The 23,903-nt window shown below is 33.5% G+C and overlaps 1 protein-coding gene across 4 annotated transcripts in view; it reads left to right on the forward strand.

Moving 5' to 3' along the window:
* Positions 1-23,903, forward strand: part of LOC128218794 (endoprotease aex-5-like) — a 74,431-nt gene that overhangs the window by 47,856 nt on the left and 2,672 nt on the right. The window contains exons 1-10 of one of the 4 annotated variants that reach the window (XM_052926491.1): positions 11,102-11,410; positions 12,635-12,736; positions 18,790-18,894; positions 19,162-19,513; positions 19,826-20,013; positions 20,908-21,099; positions 21,270-21,373; positions 21,546-21,652; positions 22,516-22,633; positions 23,440-23,744. In XM_052926491.1, the coding sequence (XP_052782451.1) occupies positions 11,237-11,410; positions 12,635-12,736; positions 18,790-18,894; positions 19,162-19,513; positions 19,826-20,013; positions 20,908-21,099; positions 21,270-21,373; positions 21,546-21,652; positions 22,516-22,633; positions 23,440-23,744 (1,747 nt within the window). In that variant the 5' untranslated portion in view covers positions 11,102-11,236. Of the gene's footprint in view, positions 1-11,101; positions 11,411-12,634; positions 12,737-18,789; positions 18,895-19,161; positions 19,514-19,825; positions 20,014-20,907; positions 21,100-21,269; positions 21,374-21,545; positions 21,653-22,515; positions 22,634-23,439; positions 23,745-23,903 lie in introns of those variants that run through there. The other 3 variants (XM_052926517.1, XM_052926498.1, XM_052926508.1) reach the window with 3 other exon arrangements.

Consider the following 23,903-nt stretch of genomic DNA (forward strand, 5'->3'; position numbering starts at 1 on the left):
TAGGAGACAATAGTTTGATTATCTTAATTCAGTAAATCACCTTTAACTTCTTCGACAGAATACTAAAAGCTCGCCCTTCGCTGCATGGTGTCTTCTTCCAACTGCCCGACCAACGCCACTGGAGAGAGAATAACGCAAACCAATACATGCGTCTTCAGCCTAAGGCGAATTTAAAAACAACAACAACAATAGTTGGTTCTATGTGATACGAGTAAAATAGGAGTGATTTTTATTGAGTGAATATTTGGGTCTTTTTCAAATGTCAGCTTACGAGCGGAACATAAACACTTATTTCAATAAAACAAATCTTTGCACAAAAGAGTAAGGAATAACACTCGCTTGTACAAAAAACATCTTACCAAACCTATATTTGTTTTCAATGCAATTCCATTACAATGCAGTCTCGAATGATTTATATACTTTTGTTGTAAAGATGTGTATCATTTATTCATAGAACTTTTTTCAGAAGTTTTTCACTGATATTTAGTTTTAATTTGCCTTTAATATTTGTCAAACTGGCAATCTTGCAATGCTTTCTTATAATTAAGATCGTGAGACATGAATCCTTACAATTCTGTTGAATCGAAAATAGTAAATAACAAAGATAGAGTCTCTGCCGTTCTGAGAGCAGTAAACTCAGTTAAATGTTGTTTTTACCATTTGTATATTATCCGCCATTGTTATAGATCGAAAGTGATACTCTACCTTACGATTTTGTGTGAAAGCAACGCAAATTGAAATTCTACATCATGAATATTTACATATTTAATTGGAGGGGATTCATTGATGTAACCTTTTAAACGGTCCATGATGTAACCTGTTATACGGTCCATGATGTAACCTCTTATACGGTCCATGGTGTAACCTGTTAGACGGTCCATGGTGTAACCTGTTTTATCACATGCTTACCCTTGTTTTCCGTGAAATATACCCATTACGAATATGTCTGATATGTTATCTTACACATGTGTGAGATAACATAACAGACATTTATATTGGCTAGACTAATCACACGCGACCTAGATATCCCTCCGCATTGTTTATAAACAAAATGGTTTAAACGCCAACAAATACTTACCTCAGTAATGAAGCTGTAGGACTTCCGGGAGACAAATGGCTAACGAATCATAGTTCCAGAAAGCATCTTTTTCGAATACTTTCTGATATCAATGTTCCGCCAACCAGATAATGCAGATAATCAGTCAGTCAACAAATATAGCCACATTAGTGACAAACAACACGAGAACATTTCAAATATTTCCATCTTCACCAACACAAACAATATGCAATCAATGCCATTTGCTTGCCAGTTTAATCAGCTGTCGGTTACCAAAAACACAAATACGAATTCTGCAGCACAGACATCTACTTACATATCCCATGGCGGCTAGAACATCATGTTCTCTGGAAACATTCTTGGTGGAACTTTTTCAACATCAACATCCATGCAGTACAGAGTAAGGCTTCGCCGTAATCATCTGCATGTTGTGAAACTCCATGTACACTAAGAAATTGCTGCAAAATCATCGTAGAAAGCGACAGCGAATAACTTTTAAATCCGTGCACACAGTAAAACTTGACAGACCGATGTAGGTCACATAAACCGCGTAAATGCATGTACTATGAGTGTGACGTCATCAAATTGTGTACTTATTGTGGGTTTTTTTTGGTTAAAATCGTTCGTTATTCAAGTTGTTGGATATTTACTACACATGTTTGTATTTGTGACTTGTTCAGTGCTTTATCAGTATTGAAACTCGATAACTGATAGCTTTTTTTTGTCATTTTCATTTGGAACTATTTATATGGCGCATCGTTGACATTCCACTCTTTGGCTGTCAAACAATGGGTTTAGAAAGTTGAACTAAATTGGTAATAAACACCGTTTTAAGCATGTCAACGGTGCTGCTTTTTATGAGGTCCAAGGTGTAAACTTTGAGAAGGTATATAGTGTAACCTATTTCCGCGAATATAGCATAGTTTCGATTTCCGCGAAAATAGCCTTCAAAATCATTAATACTATCACATACGTAACACTAATGACTTTGATTGTAAGAATAATGCATGGGGTCGATTTTGTGGACCATTTATACTTTAAGCCAAAGTCGGAGCTTCTTTAATTTATTTCATCAAAGGATAGTTTTTCTTTCGACTACAGGACATAATACAATACATTTTAATGCTGAAAAACAAATTACATGTTTATAGCAAACAAACACACATACAGCAAGGGTTGTTATTGAAGGTTTTGATTACTTTAACTGCCCAAGACCTAAATTTAATTCAAAAGCTAAGCGCCACAGTGGTGGTGTTATTGTTTATATTAAAGAATGCTACAAAAAAATACATTGAACTAATCGAACTATGTGATAAAGGTTATATTTGGTTTAAATGTAAAAAAGAATTGATAAAATCAATCCGTGATGCTTACTTTTGTGTATGTTACATTCCTCCGCATGATTCTTATGTTTATAGAAATGTTAACTCCACATTGTTTGAATTTTATTTTTTCGATCAGCTTAACTCATGTATTCGTAAATGCACGATTCTCGGCGATGTGTATTTGACAGGTGACCTAAATTCACGCACGGGTGAGCTCCCGGACTATATACCTGAAATACACATTGACCGATATATTGATTTACCAGGGTATAGTCAAAATGCAAATAATCTACCACATAGACGTAATAATGATAAAATATGCAATCAATTTGGCACACGACTTTTATCACTTTGTAAAGAGAATGATCTTTGTATTCTCAATGGCCGTTTAGAGGCAGGTAACTGTACTTTTCACGGATCGTGGCGAAATAAACCAACTTCAAGTCTTGTGGATTATATTATCTGCAATCACAATAGTTATGAAATTATAAATAAAATGTATGTTACGGACTTGACAGAATTCTCGGATCACTGTCCAGTTTATTTTTCTTTAAATTGCACTGAACTTGAAATAAATGATACTTGTCATGAATATGACAAAATTATGTGGGATACTTCCCGAAGAAACATTTTCTTGCAATCACTTACAAATAAGTCTGAGCTGTTTGATAATATAAATACAAAATTATTATCCAATCAATCCTCGATTGACGATTGTCTGCAAAACTTTTCAAATCTGATGTATGACATCTCTTTAAATTGTTTCGGGAAGACTTTTCGTAGCCGCAAATCTACCGGAAACAGAAATACCAAAAAAGCGTCTTGGTTTGATGAAAGCTGTAAGAGCGCGAAACGTGATTTCTTGACTGCGAAACGCACTTATGATCATAATCATACTGATGTTAATAAATTACAGTTTTTAAACGCTAGAAGAAAATTTTCTAAAACAAAACGCAAAGCTAAACATATATTTTATGGGGCAGAAAAGAAAAAGATATCATCTTTAAGTAAAACAGTACCTCGTAAATTTTGGAAATACATCAAAAAGTTCAGCAATTCTGCTAAGTCATCCACTAATGTATCTGAAAATTCGTTTTTTGATCATTTTTCAAAATTTCAAATGAAGCTGAGGGTCAATTTAACATTAGAGACCATAATATATCGAGAGACGAAACTCTCTCCATTGATTTTCTCGACTGCGAAATATCAATAAAAGAAATTGTCAAAACCATAAAGTCGCTGAAGCGGCACAAAGCCTGTGATTTTGATAGAAACGTTGCGGATTTTTTCATTGACAGTAACGATTTTATTTCGCCTTATCTTTGTACTCTGTTTAACTATATATATGATAATTGTGTTTATCCGAAATGCTGGACTAAAGGCGTAATTGTCCCTATTTTTAAAAAGGGAGATAATACTAATCCGGCAAATTATAGAGGCATTACTCTAGTAAATGTTACTGCCAAAATATATTCACTAATATTAAGAAATCGAATTAACAAATGGTGTGAAAATAACAATAAATATTATGATGGTCAATTTGGTTTTAGAGATGGTCACTCTACAGCTGATGCAATTTTCCTTCTTCACGCTTCTATACAAAAAGTCCTTAACAAAGGTTCCAAACTGTGGTGCGCATTCATAGATTACCAGAGAGCTTTTGACACAGTTAATAGAGATGCATTATGGGTAAAATTGATTAAATCAGGTATCAGCTGTAAAATGACCAACATGATCAAGTGTATATATAGCGACATCCAATCCTGTATAAAAATAGCTAGAGACAATAGCTATTCTCAAATGTTTGAAGTTGCAATCGGTTTGAAACAGGGGGAGCCTTTATCTCCCCTTTTATTTATCTTATTTATAAATGATATATATGAAAATATTGATTTCAACTCACTCTGTACTAAAGACCTTGAACTGTTATCTATGTATATGATACTATTTGCTGATGATATTGTGCTTTTTACTACTGATGCAGCCAGTCTCCAAGCTCAAATTAACTCTATTTTTCATTACTCTATCAAATGGGGTTTAAAAATTAATGTTAACAAAACAAAAGTTTGTATATTTGAAAAAAAGAAGCAATATAGAAATATTGAGTTCTTTATAAATAATGAGATTATTGAAGTTGTTGATAATTTTACGTACTTAGGTATTAATTTTATGTATTCAGGCAATATGTCTAGTGCTGTTAAGATATTACATGATCAAGCCCTTAGGGCATATAATAGTCTCCTGATTTTGTTCGATCGAGTCAAATTAAATGTCAAGACCAAGTTATCGTTGTTCAATACTATGATTGTGCCTATTCTTGTATACGGGTCAGAAGTCTGGGGAGTTTATAATTTTAAAGAAGTTGATAAACTGCAAGTTCGATTTTTAAAGCATTTACTTTGTGTCAAAAAACAGACTCCTAACTATGCTGTATACGGTGAATTTGGGGGAATACCATTATCTGTCGTTTGCAAGGAAAGGGCAATCAAATTCTGGTTAAAGATTATGAAAAATGGTGACTCTCCGATGAATTATATGTATCTCGATCAGTGTAATAATATTAATGGCCCTTGCTGGGCGACTAAGATGAAATCTATTATAAACCATTTAGGATTAAATTTTCTTACTGATAATTTTGATGTAAATGCCGAATACTTTCCTTTGTTAAAAGCTAGACTCCGTGACCAGTTTATCCAAGATTGGCGTGGATCGAAAAATAGCATGACTAAATTAGAAACATATTGCTCACTGAAAACAAATTTTGAATACGAAGAATATCTTGATAGAAATGAAAACAATAATTTACGCAAACATTTTTCTTCCATGAGATTGTCTGCTCACAAGTTAGAAATTGAAGTCGGCAGATACACCGGTATTGCAAGAGAAAACAGACTTTGCAAATGCTGTAACGCTAATGTTATAGAAAATGAATACCATTTTGTATTATGCTGTAGTAAATTTAGACTCTTACGCTTAAAATACCTAGGAAATATATCATGGCCAAATTTAAATATGTTTAAACGACTAATGTTAAGCAAAAGACAAACTAAGATAGCAATCTACATTAAAGAAGCCATGAATTTAAGAAATACTTTCCCTGTACAATAGTAATCCTCCTTATGTTAACTTTTGTTAATTTCTGCTTTTTCCTTCTAAGTGTTTAACAATTTATATTTTCATATTTAATTACATGATGTATATTTATTATTATTCCGTTACTTTTTATAGTTGATTTATGTTTTTGCCATATTTATGTTGTTAATGGCCAAAGGCTATTCTATGCCGATCTGCCAATAAACTTTAAAACTTGAAACTTGGTAATTCAGTTTATTAGTCTGAATAATTCAAGTATGACTTTAAGGCAAACAAATTAAACTTCATGTTAAAAACATTGATTTTAGTACAATAAAAGAAAGAAATCATTACTAAGTCTTGTATTTGGTGTAGATAAATAATAATTCAATTAAAAGGAGACAATTCGCAACTAGTATGTTTTATTTAGTCGCTGTATGCACATGGTGAAATGATAGGACATTACAATGCACTCTCTGTTTTTTTTTCTTCATTGACGAATAATGTGCAATTCTTATAACGTATTTTCAAAACATGTTTATGGGAGGGGGGTTAATGTTAAGCAGTTGAGATCGAACTGTATTGTTTTTAACTTGATGTGTAATCACATATGATTGAGATGGAATTGTGATATCAAGTCACTGTGAACTATTCGACGATATTGCAATGATATCAACAGACTTTCTGTTTCTTTTCTTTGTTATCGGCGATTTATTGGTATTCTAATTTATTCTTTTTAAATACCCACTTTTACCCACAAGAAAATGACATTTGCGTCCCCTTGGACGCGCCTTTTTTAATCGCAAATGACGTCGGAACACCTCAGTCAGTATCCAATAGGAATTGACCTCAAAGATTGCCGGAGATGGCCGAGTTGTTACGAATGTGATGCCGTAGGCAGTCGTTCCTACTTCGGTGTTTCGAGGAATAGTTTTTCCGTTTTTTTTATTTGCTGATTATTTTCTTGTGTTTCAGTGCAAACAGTTTATATGCAATTATTTATAAATTTGTATTAATGTGAAAATAGTTTCTACACAACACATTCACCAAATAACACTGGTCGCAAATGTTAGCAAAACAAATGTGGAATAACATTGGAAACATTTTTCAAGTTTAAAAGTTTGTTTCACGATACAGGGTTTCATGAAACATGGATATTAAATCACCCGCACTGTCAGAGGTCAGTTTTTAGCTCAAGTCATTTGTAATTTGTAATTGACCATAAAAATCATCATACTTAAAATTACATTTGTACCAAGTTGCAATGAAAATCAATATCTGAAATATACCTGGAACAATATTTGATTTACCAAACAAGTCCATTTTAGAGTTTGTAATATTTTGCGTATATTAACAGTAAACACATGTGTAAAACACGAATATGAAAGGGAAACTCCTATAAACTGGAAAACTCCGTGAAGTTCTGGTTTTGACCTGAATTGGAACTACGCGTATATTGCATAATAGTTTTATAAATAAGATACTACAGTGGAGGGAATTCATATGTACAATTCATGTTTTCTTTCTCCTGCCTGCACTGCTCTAGCAGTGAAATAAGATAATTGGACGAAATATAACTGGACGCATTGTAAGTAAGATGGAAGAAAAATTATCCTATTCTAATGATTCTTATTTTCATATAGTGCTGTTACGGATAATTGGTCTTAAAATGTACATTTGTACATAATGTATTATACTCTCTTTGTTTAAGCTATGATCTGAATTGAAATACTATAATTGTGCTCACATTCTCTTTAAATTGAAGTTGATAGGCATAATAGAATAACACACTAGTATAACAGTTTAGTTTAATCTGAATACCACCTTTTGCTATGATGCCTGTTTTATTCTGCTGCTCAAGGAATACACCGATTCAGTATGGTGGATGGGTTTGGTTGCGAGTGGGTTTTGAGATGTGAGGGAGTGTATGGGCGGGCGGGTGTATCGGCAGGTTGGGTGTTTGGACGGGCAGGCGTGAGAGCGAGCGCGTGAGTGCCGTACTATTATTCATATGCTCTTTTTTGAATATCACATAGAATGAATCATCGCTCAAGCCAACAGTATCAGTGCTTTGATTAGAATATGTTTTCCGAGAGTTTATAGAGATTTATCAACAGTGCGTGTATACCACGTGATAAATTGTGTCATAAATGCCTAATTGGAAGGTAATATTTTGCTTCGAATAAAGACTTTAAACGAAGAAAACTTCACTAATTTTTTCACCATTTTAAATGAAACATAGCGCAGTCTACGCCGCTTACGGAGCCCCGCATTCGGTCTTTTACAAGAGTTTGATTGAGAGTCTAGTTTCTTAAATCACATCGACTCACCTTTTCCCAATACGGCTGTCTGACGAAGCACTGTCAAAACATTATTTTGGAAACATGTTTGTCGAAGTGTTTGATAAAACTAATCATATTACCTTATCAAACTCCGTTAATAGAACGAAGTCGGGGCTCCTTAAGCGACATAGACTGCCCTTTGTTTATTTAAATTGTGGAGTAAAAGAAAAGTTATTTTTGTTTAAAGTCTTCATGTTAAGCAAAATGTTGCCTTCCGACGTAGCATATATGACTTAATTTATCACGTGGTATATGAAATAGCAAATGGGATTTTACTGTTTTAAACTGTTTTGAAATCGAATCCCGCTCTCAAATCCTAGTCAATCGTCTGAGCGCGCAGGTCTTGGACAAAAAATCGACTACGTCATTTACGTTGCGTTCACTTACAATTTGGCGCACTTCTCTGAAAAACAACAAAATCCTTTGTACACATATTATAAAAAGCAACAAAAAAGTTTGTTTTAGTGAACGATCGAAATATATTTTACCTCATGAATACAAAAAGTAATGCACCAGTCCATTGTAACCACGGCCTCCCCTTGTCCGGGGAATAGCGAGGACTTTGACTTTCGGTCTAGCCAACCCCGGCTAAAATCACCGCCCTTCGGGGACGAACAGATGGTAAAATCCCCGCCAAAAGCCCTCGCACCCCAGAGACCCTAGGTAAGGCCCATTCCCCGCTACATTTAAAGCGAAACTGATACCGCATTCACCCGGCACTGCGGGGCCACCTGAAAGGTAAAAACACGGCCCATTTCCCCCGGCTATCCCCGGTATACCCCGGACCTGGGGGGGGGGCGTGGTTACAATTGACTGGTGCATAAATATCTTACCACGTGGCTATTCCACTCGTGTGAAATAAAGCTTTTGGTGCTCACGCGGTGAAATATATTATGATCTAACACTGAAGCAAACAATATTCCTCTATATATTCCTCTATATATTCGTTTGTTGTGGTGGGGTAATTTCATTCATTAGTTTATAGTTGTGTGAATTTTCCAGGACGTTCGTACCAAAAGTTTGACAGATATTCATTAGTTGATAGAACATCAAAATGATTTGCTCGACATAAAATCTTGTAATGTTTTATTTTAAATCAAACGTTTGAAAAAAAAAACATTCCCTAATAAACTGTAAGTTGTGTTTATTTGCAAGCAATCTGCGTTTAAACATTTTTAAAATAAATAAACTTTTAGTTTTGCATTTCTTTGTTTTGATTCTAAACACAAGTTCGGGTTTATTTTGAGACACTTTACTTACAATAATAAAAGTGCAGAAAAATGGTACCGCATCATATTAAGTTACAACATTCGCCCCTCTGAGCGCCATGTTGTTAGAAATATTTGGACAATGAATACATGCAAGGACCGAAATGTCAGCTGATTCAATCTGGTGACCTCAAAATAAAGTACTGATCACGCCCAACCTCCATGTCAAGTTTGAGTACATTTGGTGCAGGCATTGCCAAGTTATCACTCGGACAAGATTTTCGAGTTCAATGTCATAATGAACCATTTGACGTACTGACCCCTAATCAAAAAGGGGTCATCTTCTGGCCACACGTCCATGTGAAGTTTGAGGAATATAGTTCGTTGCAGTGTCAAGTAATCACTCGGGCAAGATTTCCGCGTTCAATGTCATTATGAACCATTTGACCCTAATGACCCCTATCAAAAGGGATCATCTACTGATCACACCTTCATTTGAAGTTTGAGGAATATCGTTAGATACATTGTCAAGTTATCACTCCGACAAGTGTTTCGCATTTAACGTCACTGCAATCTTTGACCTAATAACGTCAAAATCAATGAGTTTATCTTTTAGTCACCTCACGTTCATGTCAAATATGAGGACCATGGATGCCGGCATTGTCAAATTATCATTCTGACAAGCTTTTGCATTCAATTTCACTTTAACCTTTGACCTGATGACCTCAAAATAAAAAGAGGTCATCTTTCAGTCACGCCCAACCTAAACGTCAAGTTAAGGACCATATGTCAAGGCATTGTCGAGTTCAAGAAATGAATCGGACAAACTTTTTTGCATTCAAGGTCATTGTGACCTTGACCTTTAAGCCAGCTACCTTAAAATCAAAATTGCTCTTCTACTGGTCACACCCAACCTCCAAATTAAGTTTTAGGACAATAGGTCAAGGCATTGTCACTCGGACAAGCTTAAGTCTACCGACAGACATACAGACAGATCGATGGTTTTGTCATTGCGCCAAAAGTAACGCGAGGGTGCGGGGATTTTACCAGCAGTTAATCCCCGCAGGGTGGGATTGCACCGGGGCTCATTTATTATAGTTTATTTAAACAGGGATGGTAACAGACCGGAAATCCCAGTCCTGTAAATTAAGTTTGAGGATAAAGGATCCCTAAGCAGGGATATGGGGCTAAAACCCACAATGAAGTGTTTGTTATATGTTGTATATTGTTAACAGGAATGCTAGATTGATCTAATCACACGTTCAATAATACGAATAATTATGTATATCGCAATATTTATTCGGGGGCAAACGGCTTATGTCATATTTATATATTTCTTATAATATATAGTTGAAAAGCATTAGTAGTTGTTAATAATGAGTTATATATTTGCATTATGCTGTGTTTTGTTATTTTTTCCCTTATAAATATATAGTACAAGTAAATGGAGATAACAAATTAAACTTTGCTAAGAGTTCGTTTTGTTATTGGTCCGAAAATGGTGTTATCTTCTTTTTAAAAACATAAGGACGATAATATATCAAACTTTGGATGTTAGGTTATAGCACGGCTTTTCCATATATGGTCACTAAATTAGATCATACCTTAACCCCGTATTATTCCGTTTCCGATAAACAGATGAAACATTTTCTATTAATTGGTCAATGCAAACTGATTGTCGACGTGATATATACGTTACTGGGTATGTAGGTGACCCAATATGAGATGAACGGTTCAAAGCTTTGCTCTCATCCGATATGGTTTCCGTTCCCCCGTATATCCCATATCTGGTCACCAGTACTTACCACGTAACCTACAATATCAAGGCATGTAATATGCAATTGATAAAGATAGGTTCGAACTTTATCTTTAAATCATTTCAAAATTGAATATAGGTTGCATGTATCCATATGACATCAGAAAAGATAAAACACACACAAACAATAAATGTAGGGCTTGTGTTATTAATGACCATCAGATACGAGTGAAGATGAATACATATAACGCGTTTAGAAAATGATTATTAATTAACAAAATAAAGCCAGGTTAGGTTACAATTCTTTTGATGAGCATGTGTGTTAGAAATATGCTGGCTATACCAGTAGTTTCGATTGTTTTTTATTTGATTTTTTTCATTGAAATAATACCACTCAAAAGTTACGCCGACAGGGAAGAGTTCCATTTGTGCACGCGTTTACCCCTTCGGTGCAACTGATGTAATATGGACAAAACATGCAGTTTCTTTTTCAAAAACTCGTTTTGTGTATTTCTTGTCTATGTTTTGTGTGTGCTACACAGCAAACTAAGTACAACGACGCAATTCGAATAGTCATTCTATCTGACGGAAAATATTTGGAAGAAATAAAGCAATCACTGAAGAAATTGGACTTCTATTTTCATAGCAACGTAAGTAATCATTACTTATCTGTTTAAATAAGTCTGTTTAAATGTTCACAAAGGACGCTTTAATCCTAAATCAAGTTATCTTTATTTTCTAATATTAGCGTTTATTGTTTTCAATTAGTCAAATTGAACACTCATATTTAGACAAATTGCTTTTTAAAATTACGTCTGTGAAATGTTAATTTGTTCTTACTCTCTTTCATATTAACCAGCATCTGTAAAAGTATATCGTTTAACTTCTATGAAAAAACGTACCGGAAATCGTGAAAACATTCAGTGCAAAATTGACAATATGATGCTATTCTAGGATTCGAACCGACAATCAAAAACCGTACGGGATCTACTGGCTTAAGCATACCCCTTAACGATAAAAAATATTAAATAAAAAGGAATAACCTTTTCGCTTTCACCCCCGACATACTTTAATCTACATTTACTGACTAGAGCCCTGATTGACGGTTGAACATATTGATATTTAACTGATAATCGTTAACGACTGCCTTCAAGATTAAAAAAGGTCAATTAATATACCCATCGTGTCGTCTGCGTGATAACCTGTGTCATTGTAGTGATACAATCAATCATTATCAACAACTTTTAAGCGTACTATATATTGATTTGATTATCATGTATTCAAGTTTTTATTCATATATCTTTGTTTGTGTGAAGACGAAGTAATTGTGTTTATTGTTATAAATATCTGCTTGGAAAAGTGTGGGTGGATCCTCCACAAATCCATTTAACCCACAACCCGATTATAAACCCGATTATTAACCAACATAAGGCATATTTAAAAATCTTTTATGACACATGAAACATTGTTTAGTGTTTTTTTAATAATTTGCTTTTCACGATTTTTTTAGGTTTCAAAATGGTTCCACTCACCACACCAAGGCGGTTTTACGAGTGTAGGACAAAATCCCCCCGGACAAAATCCCCCCACTCATTTTTGCATATGTGGACATAATGATTAGGAGGAGTATGTCCGCCTTGCAAATTTGATGGGAGGGATTATGTCCGCCTTGAAAAATAGATGGGGGGTTTATTTCTGCCTATACAAAAATGAGCTAGAGGAATTTTGTCCGGGAATTCGAGGGATTTTGTCCGCCATCCCCGGTTTTATGTTAGTGATTTATTGAAATTAGGCAAAAGGAACGTGTCTTTAGTTAACGTTATTATAACTTAAGTTTAATCTAGCACCAAACGTATCATTTCGTTTGATTTCAGATTAATGACCACCTCTTCATATTTGAAAAGGAAACAAACGCGTTAGGAAGTTACCAACTAAGTTCAAAGGAGCTGACAGATCTTCGACAGTCAAATATACACGTACATATAGTATTTCTTTATCTTAGAAGATGATGTCTTGAGTTGTCAACAAAAATCTTTCAGATCGGTACTCATGCCACATAAAAATGATAATTAATGCATGATTACTGCATTAACTTGTAATTGGAAGTTAAAACTATCAAATAACCTGCTTTGCTGAATATGATATTTGGCGAGCATATAATTTATTTTATTTGGTATAAATATCGCGATACGATAGAAATGTGACAATATTTCATGACAAACATTTGTTACTTAAGATCTGGCATAATTTGTTTATGGTTTAGCCTGATCAAATGTGTTCATAGCCAGATTTGGGTAGAAAAGACACACTGAGAAGCATATTCATGAAAAGACACGTTTTTGTTAAAAAAGTACATAAAGTAAAAGTACATATGTTTCAATGTGATTCACTTTGACTTATTCGTCAAGAAAATGAAAGATGATTGACAATTAATATGTACCAATCTCCAGAATTAATTAGTATTTTTCAGACAAATGATGTTATTTTATTAACAGAAACTTGGACTAACGAATTTTCCGATTTACATGTTAATAATTTTGAATGCTATGTTTTAAATAGGGAAGAAAATAAGCCAAATAGGAAACGATCATCTGGTGGTATAATTGTCTATTTGAGGGATACTTATGTGACGAACGACACTTTGATTTTCACAAGTAATGACGATATTTTATGTATTAAAATTAATGGTTCGACCTTGGGGTTAGATAATGATTTGTATTTCTGTTTATCGTATGTTGTACCGGAAAATAGTAGCAGACAAAGTTTAATTGAAAGACATACTTTTGATAGGTTACTTTCACATATAACCGATATTGAATCAAATAATTCAAACTTTTATTTTGTGCTTTGTGGAGACTTGAATGCACACACGTCGGATTACCCAGATTATGTTACAGATGATAATTATACACATATAAATGATTTTTTACCCGATAACTATATAACTGATGTACCTATTGCGCGATGTTCGAAGGATAAAGGCAGGATAAATAATTACGGATTAATGCTATTAGATTTGTGTAAACAAACCGGATTACGTATCTTAAACGGTCGTTTTGATAGAGATAAAGTGGGCAATTATACACATGTTGGTTGTCGAGGGTCAAGTGTTGTAGATTATGTTTTAACTACACAAAATTTATTTGAGCATGTTTCTAGTTTTGTTGTTGATTCACCAAACATATTATCAGACCATTGTGCTGTTAATTTTGCATTGTCTTTTAGTAAACATACAGCAGATGTAACATGTAATGAGAGTAGTCGTAGTAGCGTTAAAGGTAAATACGTGTGGGATAGTAGTAAAAAAGATGTTTTTATGCAAAATTTATCATGTCAAGATACATTTGATGATTTACAATCTTGTAATACTAGGATAAAAAATGCTACAACAGCCCAAGATTTGGACTCTTGTATTTCTGAGTTTTCTGCTATTATACATAATTCGGCACAACCATTTATGCGTAAATGTTTTATTCAGTCGGACACAAATCGTTTTGAATATAGCTCTAGCAATGACCAGCCTTGGTTCAATGAAGATTGCTCTGAGAATAGGAGACTATTTTATAGCACATTACAAGACATTACAACTCCGAAGAAAATAGATTAAATATGGTAAATGCGAGATCTCGCTATAAAATGTGCATTCGTAGAAATAAGCTTTCTTATGATAAAATGCAAACAAAAAAGTTAAATGAATCGCGGTTTAAAAATGCAAAGTTATATTGGAATATGTTAAAAGGCTGTGCTAATATAAAAGCCACCAATATATCTTTAGACACGTTTGAACGGTATTTTAAAACGGTAAATAACCCCGATGACCCTTTTTTCTCTATCGATGAGGATGTTGTTGATTTCATAGATAGATATGAGAAGAATGAATTCGATGTTATGTTCAATGAATTAAATACACCGATAACTTCTAATTGTTTGATAAAGGCTATTTCACAATTAAACACAAATAAAAGTGGTGGACCAGATATGCATATAAATGAATTTTTCATCCATGGAAAGTCTGTATTGTTACCGCATCTACTTACACTTTTTAATAAGTTGTTTGATATTGGGTATTTCCCAAAGACATGGTCTGAGGGTTTTATTGTACCATTACATAAAAAGGGAAATGTTAATGATGAAAATAATTATCGAGGGATAACATTGTTGAGCACCATTGGTAAATTATTTACGCGGATATTAAACAATAAGTTGACTGATTGGGCAGAACTATACAATGTGTATATCGAAGCACAGGCAGGTTTCAGGTCAAATATGGGAACTGTTGACAACATTTTTGTATTACATGGTATTATTAATCATATGTTAAACCAAGGTAAACGTTTATATTGTGCTTTTATAGACTACACAAAAGCTTTTGATTATATTGTAAGAGATAATCTTTGGTACAAACTAATTCAACTTGGAATTAGAGGTAAAATATTAAATATAGTTTAATCAATGTATGATAATGTCAAATCGAAAGTTAAACATAATAATTTATTAGGAGAAGGCTTTGACTGTAGGTTAGGTGTACGGCAAGGCGAAAGTTTGTCGCCCTTCCTATTTTCTATGTTTTTAAATGATTTAGAAGATGTTTTTATACACAAAGGCCTAGATGGCATAGATGTTAATATGTTTAAAATATTTCTGATTTTATATGCTGATGATATAGTATTATTTGCAACTTCCGAAAATGAACTACAGTTAAGCTTAGATGCTTTGTTTGAATATTGTAATAGATGGAAACTCGTAGTTAATACTAATAAAACTAAAATTATGATATTTCATAAGGGTGGACGATTAAGGGGGGATATGAAGTTTTATTACAACAATGTTGAAATAGAAATTACAAACAAGTTTCCGTACCTTGGCATTGTGTTTAGCAATGGAGGATCGTTTTCTGATGCGCAAACAACATTAGCGGGTCAAGCACTTAAAGCGATATTTCAAATGAACAAATATCTTTATAAATTTACTAGCATATCAGTTAAACATAGTCTTGATTTATTTGACAAACTTGTTGCGCCTATTTTAAATTATGCTGGGGAAGTTTGGGGATTTGCTCAAGGCAATCAAGTTGAACGAGTTCATTTACAATTCTGTAAACGTCTTCTCGGTGTAAAAAAGACGACACAAAATGACTTCATTTATGGAGAGTTAGGGAGGCTTAGCTTTATGACAATAAGATACATGAGTATAATTAAATACTGGGTGAAACTATTACATAGTAATGAAAGTAAATATTATAAAAAGGTTTATAACATGCTGAAAACAGATATGGAACAGCATCCAAACAAACCAAATTGGTGTTCACTCACAAAAGACCTACTTTGTAGTTTAGGCTTATATGATGCCTGGTTTTATCAAGAAATTGGAAATGTTAAGATATTTTTGTGTCTTGTTAAACAAAGGTTAAAAGATACTTTTATTCAAGATTGGCAAAGTAGATTAGACATGTCCAGTAGGGCTAGGTTTTACAAAAATGTGTCAGAATTTAGATTTCAACCATATCTCAACATTTTAAATATTACTAAATTTAGAATGTCGGTGTCCAAATTGCGGCTATCCTCACATAGATTAAGCATTGAAACGGGACGATGGAATAGACCGCAATCAACGCCCCTAAATGAACGTAAACGCACTGTTTGTTCCTTATTAGAAGATGAATACCATTTTCTACTAGAGTGCACATTATTTAATGAACTACGAATGCTATTTATACCTAGGTATTATAGACAACATCCTAGTATGTATGAATTAATTGCGTTGATCAATACAGAAAATGAAACTATTTTAAAAAATCTGAGTATGTTTATATACAAGGCTTTCGAACTTAGAAATGTTGCAATATATCCAACATAAGTATGTGTGTGTGTTATATGTGTATATGTATGTGTGGGTGTTTATGTATATGTATATGCATATAAAATATGATCACATATATACCAGTAATTGTATTGTTAAAATTGTGGTTATTGTATGTTTTGGTATGTTAAATGTTGTCTGTAGTGCAGAAAGGTCATACATATGTATGACTATTTACACATGTTTTGTACTTGTCGTCATTTTTGTATGATATTCGGCCACATGGGTCTATGATCTTCTGGTAAATAAATGATCTGATCTGATCTATGTTCTACTTGTCCTTATAAATTTGCAACATAAAACTGGAATAGGTAAAGAGCACATGCATTTGTAATAAATGTTAAGAATTAAAGCTATTATGCAAGTCAAGCAAATTCGTGAAGTGAAACCAAGGTAACATATAATTGTTTTTCCAACTGCTGCTTTTTTAAGAGTTTCGCGTGTTTTATCCACATTTAAATACGTTGGATATTTCAGATACATTTTGAAACAGACGAATTCGTAACCCTTTCGCACTTTTTAAGTTCCTTTCCTGAAGCACACTCAGCTGTTAAACACTATTTCATAAAGCCAAAAGGCACTACGTCCGAAAGTACATGTTTCATTGTTTGTTAATTTGTTTTTATTTCTTGTCAAGTGATTTAGTTTTATTGGGCGAGAGCAAACTCTCAGATCTTAACCAGAAGCAAACTGCCTCAAACTTGGTCCACAGATCCTCACTTTTCGAAACCATTTACATACTCTCAGATTCTTACACTTATTCTTCCAAATTGACCTCAAATTTTAGTTGACTTTTCAAAAGATTTTCTTGATTGAAATGCTAGCTTAATTACACCACGTGATACTTTCTTAACATCGCATGACAATTATGAAAGGATTCCACTGTCTATCATAACTATAGGGTGTTGACAATCAAGAGTTTCAGAGGCGTAGAATGGAACTAAGCAAAGCACTTGTTAATTAAATTATAATAAACAAGGTATTTTAACACTGTTCTTGACAGCACTTAATTCAACCATTAGCAGTTGACCTGAGTTGAGGTGTTTAATCTTCAATACTAACAAGTGTATATGATTTTACCAAAAGTGCTTAAATCACATGGCTTCAAATGTACAAGGCCAAATCTTAGGAGTGTACAATATGCAATGTATCGGGTCCAATATTTATGAAACTGAATCAAATATTTATTTTGATAATATTATTGCCTAGTTTGAAACTGGGTCATATGAGGTATGAATGTATCTCACTAGAAAAAAATGATGTCCGGAACGAAACATTGGTATTGGTTGGTCAGACTCTGTTTAAATTGACGTTTAAATGTTCCCCTTGGTGTAACCTCGGCACACTTTAAAAGTGGGTCACATGGATTAAAAAATGATGTCATTTGGTGATATCTGAGAAAATTCTTGAGAACAAACAGTGGCAATGTATCTGCTCCAATCTTCATGAAACTTGATAAAAATAATTGCCTGTATATATCAACTTTTATCACTACTATCAAAATAATTTGTTGTTACGTCCATTGCTCTGATGTAAATTTGAGAAACTCACTCATGCATCAGTAAATTATAAAAAAAAACAACAAGGATTTGACATTAAATGTTAAGATGACGATGCTTTTGGAAAAACAAGCATAACTTATTTTTTAATAGGGAAATGGTTATTCTATTTTTTAAGCAAAATGTTTGAACATTACAAACAAAAACAAAAGCTAAAACATACATTCTATGTTTTAAAATATCTTTCTGGCTGTTGTTGTTATTCGAACTCTCTGAAAATTCACACAACAAATAACTGATAAATAAACTGAAATACCCTAACATAAATCAGAATGACGTCACCAAATATCAACTAAGGAGCGTGACCATGGGTGATCGCGATTGAATACACACCTATACTGAAAACTTGGAAACATGTTATATTCCAGTAATTATCAAAATTTATTTTGTTAACACTTTTGACATTTCAAATATTTCATTCGGTAAAATGCGACCATTGTAATGTGGTCAATGTCCTTTTCAGGTTTTATTTGTTTCTCTTGCATTCACTGTTATTATATAGAACAAACATGCCTTCATGAAAGTGTTATTGTTGAATATTTCTAAAACAATGCACTGTACCACGAGCAGAAGTTGAATTTAGAATTCATACGTAAAAATGCATTCCACAGATTGAAAAACTCGCACAGAGCTACCTTTTGTACCCCGAATCACCAAATGTAGCAGACGAGGGAACACATAGTAGGGAACAACGAAGTCTAAAAGAAGATCAATTTGTGAGTATATATAACGTAAGCTTGAGAACACACAGTGTTAGTTTTGCCTTATATATAAAATTTTTATTATTTTGAAACATTATTTTAATAGGAATCCAAACATTAAACCTCACATATGTATTATTATTTTTTTTCGGCAAAAAAATGGTTTTATTTGGGTGAATGGATACATATTTTATGAATCAAATGTTTATAACTAGCAACTCTATATTGCATAATTCATATCAGCGCATGCATTAACGTTGGTACGATAATAATACATTTCAGCATATTCATCAGAACTTCATGAACATTTGTCGACCATATTTCGACCAAAGCTTGGCAATTGACCTCAGCTGGAAGGAACATAATGTCAGCGGGCGTGATATTGTTGTCGGGGTAACAGACGTTGGAATAAATACAGACAATGTGTACCTACGTGAAAATATACAGTTGGATTTATCATACAATTTTGTTGACAACAATTCAAATACGATTCCTACGATTCTGCCGGGGATAATTGGATCTTTGCATGTGACAAACCATGGCAACGCATGTGCAGGACTTATCGCACGCCCAAAAACAAACGCTTTATGTAATCCATGTGGATTAGGCGTGGCGTATAAGGCAAAGGTGGCAGGTATAAACATGTAGTTTTATTTGTTTTATTTAACCTTTCGAACGGAGAACAACACGTAAAGTGCGTGGTATTTGAAGGGGTATAATGCATGGTTATATTGAACTAATGACTACCTGATAAGTATTTTACCTATGCGGTAACAAAAGTCATTGCAATCTTTAAAACAATTTTCTCATCCACTTGTTGGATTTCAACATATATCATACATAATATTATTTTTTTGACAATCTAGTTTGCTTCAATTGTTACATTGTATACAATGTGAACATTTTTCTAAGTATTAACACTATCATACACTAAACTTTCCTACAGATTTGCAAATAGCGAAGGTTCGAAAAACACATTGGATGTTACCCCATATTGACTCTGCAAATTATGCAAAAGCTCTTGCTTACAGACGTGACGCTATTCACATATATTCCAACAGCTGGGGTTCAAATCAACCATTTACTGAATTGGAATTTTATGAAGTTGATGTTTTGAAAGAAGGTATTAAACACGTGAGTAATTATTTATGATTTTTGTGCTGAAAAACTTATATATACCAGTAGGGGAGTGGGACTCGGACAATCGCGACTTTCGCCTCATTTTTGAAGAAGCATATCAAGCGCAGTGTTTTGTTATTATCAAGCAGATGCTTGAAATCAGGTAAGGATTATAAGACTTAAATTCCAAAAGTTTGCAGTTGTTTTAATAGGTCATTTTATTTCCGCTGGGAATCCCATTTGCAGTGCGAAAGCGCAAAAAACCCACACCATAACGTTAACATGCAGCGAAAAAAGGTAATGTGTGAATATATTTGAATTGTGATTATCGTAGTAAATGTAAAAAGTCATGAAATGTTACTCAACCATTTCATTTCACAGTAAAATGTGTAAAATGAAGCTCGGCTAATATGAACGTCGTTTCATTACAAAACATAAAAAAGTTATTTTTACAAAACATAAAAAAAAAGTTATTTTAATAATTTAAAAAAAAAAACCACGAGTTTAAAGATTCCACATCGATCCAGGGCAGAATATCCGGTTTTGCTGTTAATTTAAGTGAAGCGTCCGAGAATAACGTCTGTCAAAACCCTTTTGAACACCTCATTCAGAGCCAACGAAAATAGAGTTTATTTTTTATAAGTTCACTTTACTTTTGCATTATTTCAACAGAACAATACCTGAAGTCTAATGAAACATTTAAAATTTAAAAATAAGTTAAAAATAAGAAGAACATCTTAAAAAGTATTGAAAATGTGTCAGGAAAATGCTGGCCTTCTGCTTCAGCCAAAGGTGATAACTTAGCAAGAGCTAAGGCAATCATTTTCTTCAAAAAGCGCCAAAGTACCCCAAGACTGTGATAATAGTTATCGGCAGTAACGTTTGTTAACTGACAATTAATTCTTAAAGGGTCGAAACGGACTGGGGTCAGTGTACGTCTTTCCTGCTGGCCACCCTGGTTCTGGATTGGTCAATTACGTTGGAAGTATCCCAGTGGCATGCATGGATGTAAATGGTTCTGTGGCTGACGTCAGCCAGGTTAATGCAGCAACAATTGTGTCTGTGTTTTGTAATGGCAGGAGAAGAATTGATGATAGAATGGTGAGTTATATGGCTTGTGCAGTGTGTAGTTACCCTGAATAAAATGCGATCACATATATTAATAAGGAACAATCAGAAAATGGTTTAATAAAACAGAGAATATTGGTTTAACAATACAACGTATCTTCATATGGTGGTCGACACTCTCATTTGCATTATTCTCTCTGCAGATTACAGTTGGACATGATGACAGAAGATGTTTTACGGAATTCGGAGGTGAATCTGCGGGAACCGCCATTGTTTCTGGAATGATCGCCCTACTGTTAGAAGCAAAGTGAGGTCTACTTACTGAGAAATATTAGTTATGCATTTTAGTTGATTACTATATTATGAAATATATTTTTTATACTATTTCAACTAAGAGTGTTTACTTTAGTCGGATATTGCTATCAGGAAACTTGTTCAGGATTGAATTTACCGAAACGCACATACTTTTGTGTTTGTAGCCCGGCTCTATCCATCAGAGACATTACACATATTTTGGTCGAGTCTAGTAGTCATATTGGGATAGAGGCTTCGTCGGAGTTCCTACGCAATGACCCTGGAAAGCACTGTATGTTGAGCATCAGCATGATATTAACAATATATATATATATTTATATTACGTATTTATACGTATGACACTCATTTTAATAGTTGTGTATGGTAATCACTAAAAATATCAGCTCTAAATGAAATAACGATAATGATTGATACATGAATTTATTCTATTTATTACATCTAAAACGCATTTACAATAAAACATCCAATAAAAATGTTCTGTAAATTCTGTGACAAGTATATAAGTGTACATTTCCGACAAATTGTTTATGTTTGCAGCCGATTCCGTGAGCAAATTTTGAGCAATACAGAATTTTTGACAATAAAAATAATTTGTTTTAAACAGAAATTTAAGCCCATTCATTCCAGTCGGAAATTTTAAAAGTCAATAATCAATGCAAACAACTCGTCATTTTTACATTACTTTTGAACCTATGAGACCTCAAATCGATGTTTTCTTTTTTGGTTGGTCAAATGTATTACTCATCTGACAAAATGATTTTCGGAAATGTTCACTTTGTATTTTAATCATTGCATACCAACGTAATTACAGTCATCAAATTTCAATAATTTTAAAGAATAAACCAAAATGTCATAGTTATGGGAGACCTTTTATAATTATCATTAATCAGATAAGAGCAGTTTTTCATTTTGGGTCCTTACACTCGTCTAAAATTTTCAAACAGAAATTCTGTTTTTTTGCAATTACACTCTGAACATATTATGGATATACGTGTAGTGTATGAAAGCATATTGATTAAAGTCCAAACATTTATTAAGAAAATTCGTGTTTTTAAAAGTACTGACCATACTTTTATAATGTTTTATATTAAATATGGAAATATACATCTCAAATTAATGATTATGCATGTTTAGATCATCCCAGGTTGGGTTTTGGATATCCAAGCAGCTCTAAAATGATCCAGGCTGGGAAGCAGTGGAATCGGTTACCCCCTCTATGTTCAAAAACCCTTGAATTTTCAAAACCATCCGTGTAAGTATCTAAGAGTAAATTCAGTTCAGATATTTGATTTATTCGAAAACTTTTCAAACTTCCGTTTTACATGTGAATAGTCGTTTGCGCGTCTGTTTCTTTTCTTAATTGTCATTGTATTATGGTAATATACACATTGGTACTGCATATTGATTTAGGAAGCTATAATCAATTTAAGTTTTATTGAGATGCCAGAGAAATAAATATTGGCAAAGGTCCGCTGGTGTCAAACGTGACTTCAAGAATCGAAATGCAGGACCAATAATTTATTTAGTATACATCTTTGTAATCAAAACCATACAAACTGCATAAAACAATTTACGTATTAATAATGCCCAATTTCCATTTATGCCGCCATGATAACTCCGCTTTTTGATACTTGTCATGACGAAAAGTCAATGGATTAGTTTTTTTCGTGATTATGATTTTTGTATGGTTTAATACCTAAGGAATATTTCCTTTGTCTTCAATTCGCCAATTTGTGATTCGATTTAATTATAAAACATAATCAATAACATATATTCACGATCGGATGAAAATTGAAAAAGTGGGGTTTGTTTTTACAGTATTTCACCCCTTCGTCTTTGCCACTCACCACTGACTAATTATTCGTTTTGAAAAAACAAAACCATAGTTGTCAAAACATCTTTTAACCATGATAACTCTACTTGTGTTTTTCTTGGTTTATTACCTGTTAAGAGTCCCTCAGATGCTGTGAATTAACCCTGATCTGTTAAAGAGACTAACTTTAACGTTTGTCCAGACGCATGTAAAACTAATATTTGATTTAAAATTGAACATTACAGTCAAAATAAATCAGCTGATTGGTACGTGTTAGATTTCTGCGACACATCACCATGCATAGAGAAGATGGAAGAAGTTCTGTTTCAAATGAAGTTCGTGTATTCAGAGCTGCATCATATGAGACTATGGGCTAAATCTCCTAGTGGTACTGTATCAGAGTTAGCCAGTATCGAACCAAGATTGAAAGGGAGCAAGGTAAAGGAAGTTATGGCAACATTTCGGTCCAACCACTTTTGGGGAGAGAAGAGCGAAGGTAGCTGGCATGTTTATATCGGATGCAATATTTCCAAAGAGTCTGAATATCAATGTAAGAGTTATACATGTATTACTAACATAAACGGACATAATCCAAATTCAAGTTGTTGTGTTTTTTTTATACACATGAATAGTTAGCGATTTTTCTAAAACTATTTTTAAATTGCTAATACTTAAAAATATAAATGATAAAACACATTATTCTATTTCA

This window comes from Mya arenaria, chromosome 2 (assembly GCF_026914265.1).
Source record: "Mya arenaria isolate MELC-2E11 chromosome 2, ASM2691426v1".
In the NCBI taxonomy this organism is placed as follows: domain Eukaryota; kingdom Metazoa; phylum Mollusca; class Bivalvia; order Myida; family Myidae; genus Mya; species Mya arenaria.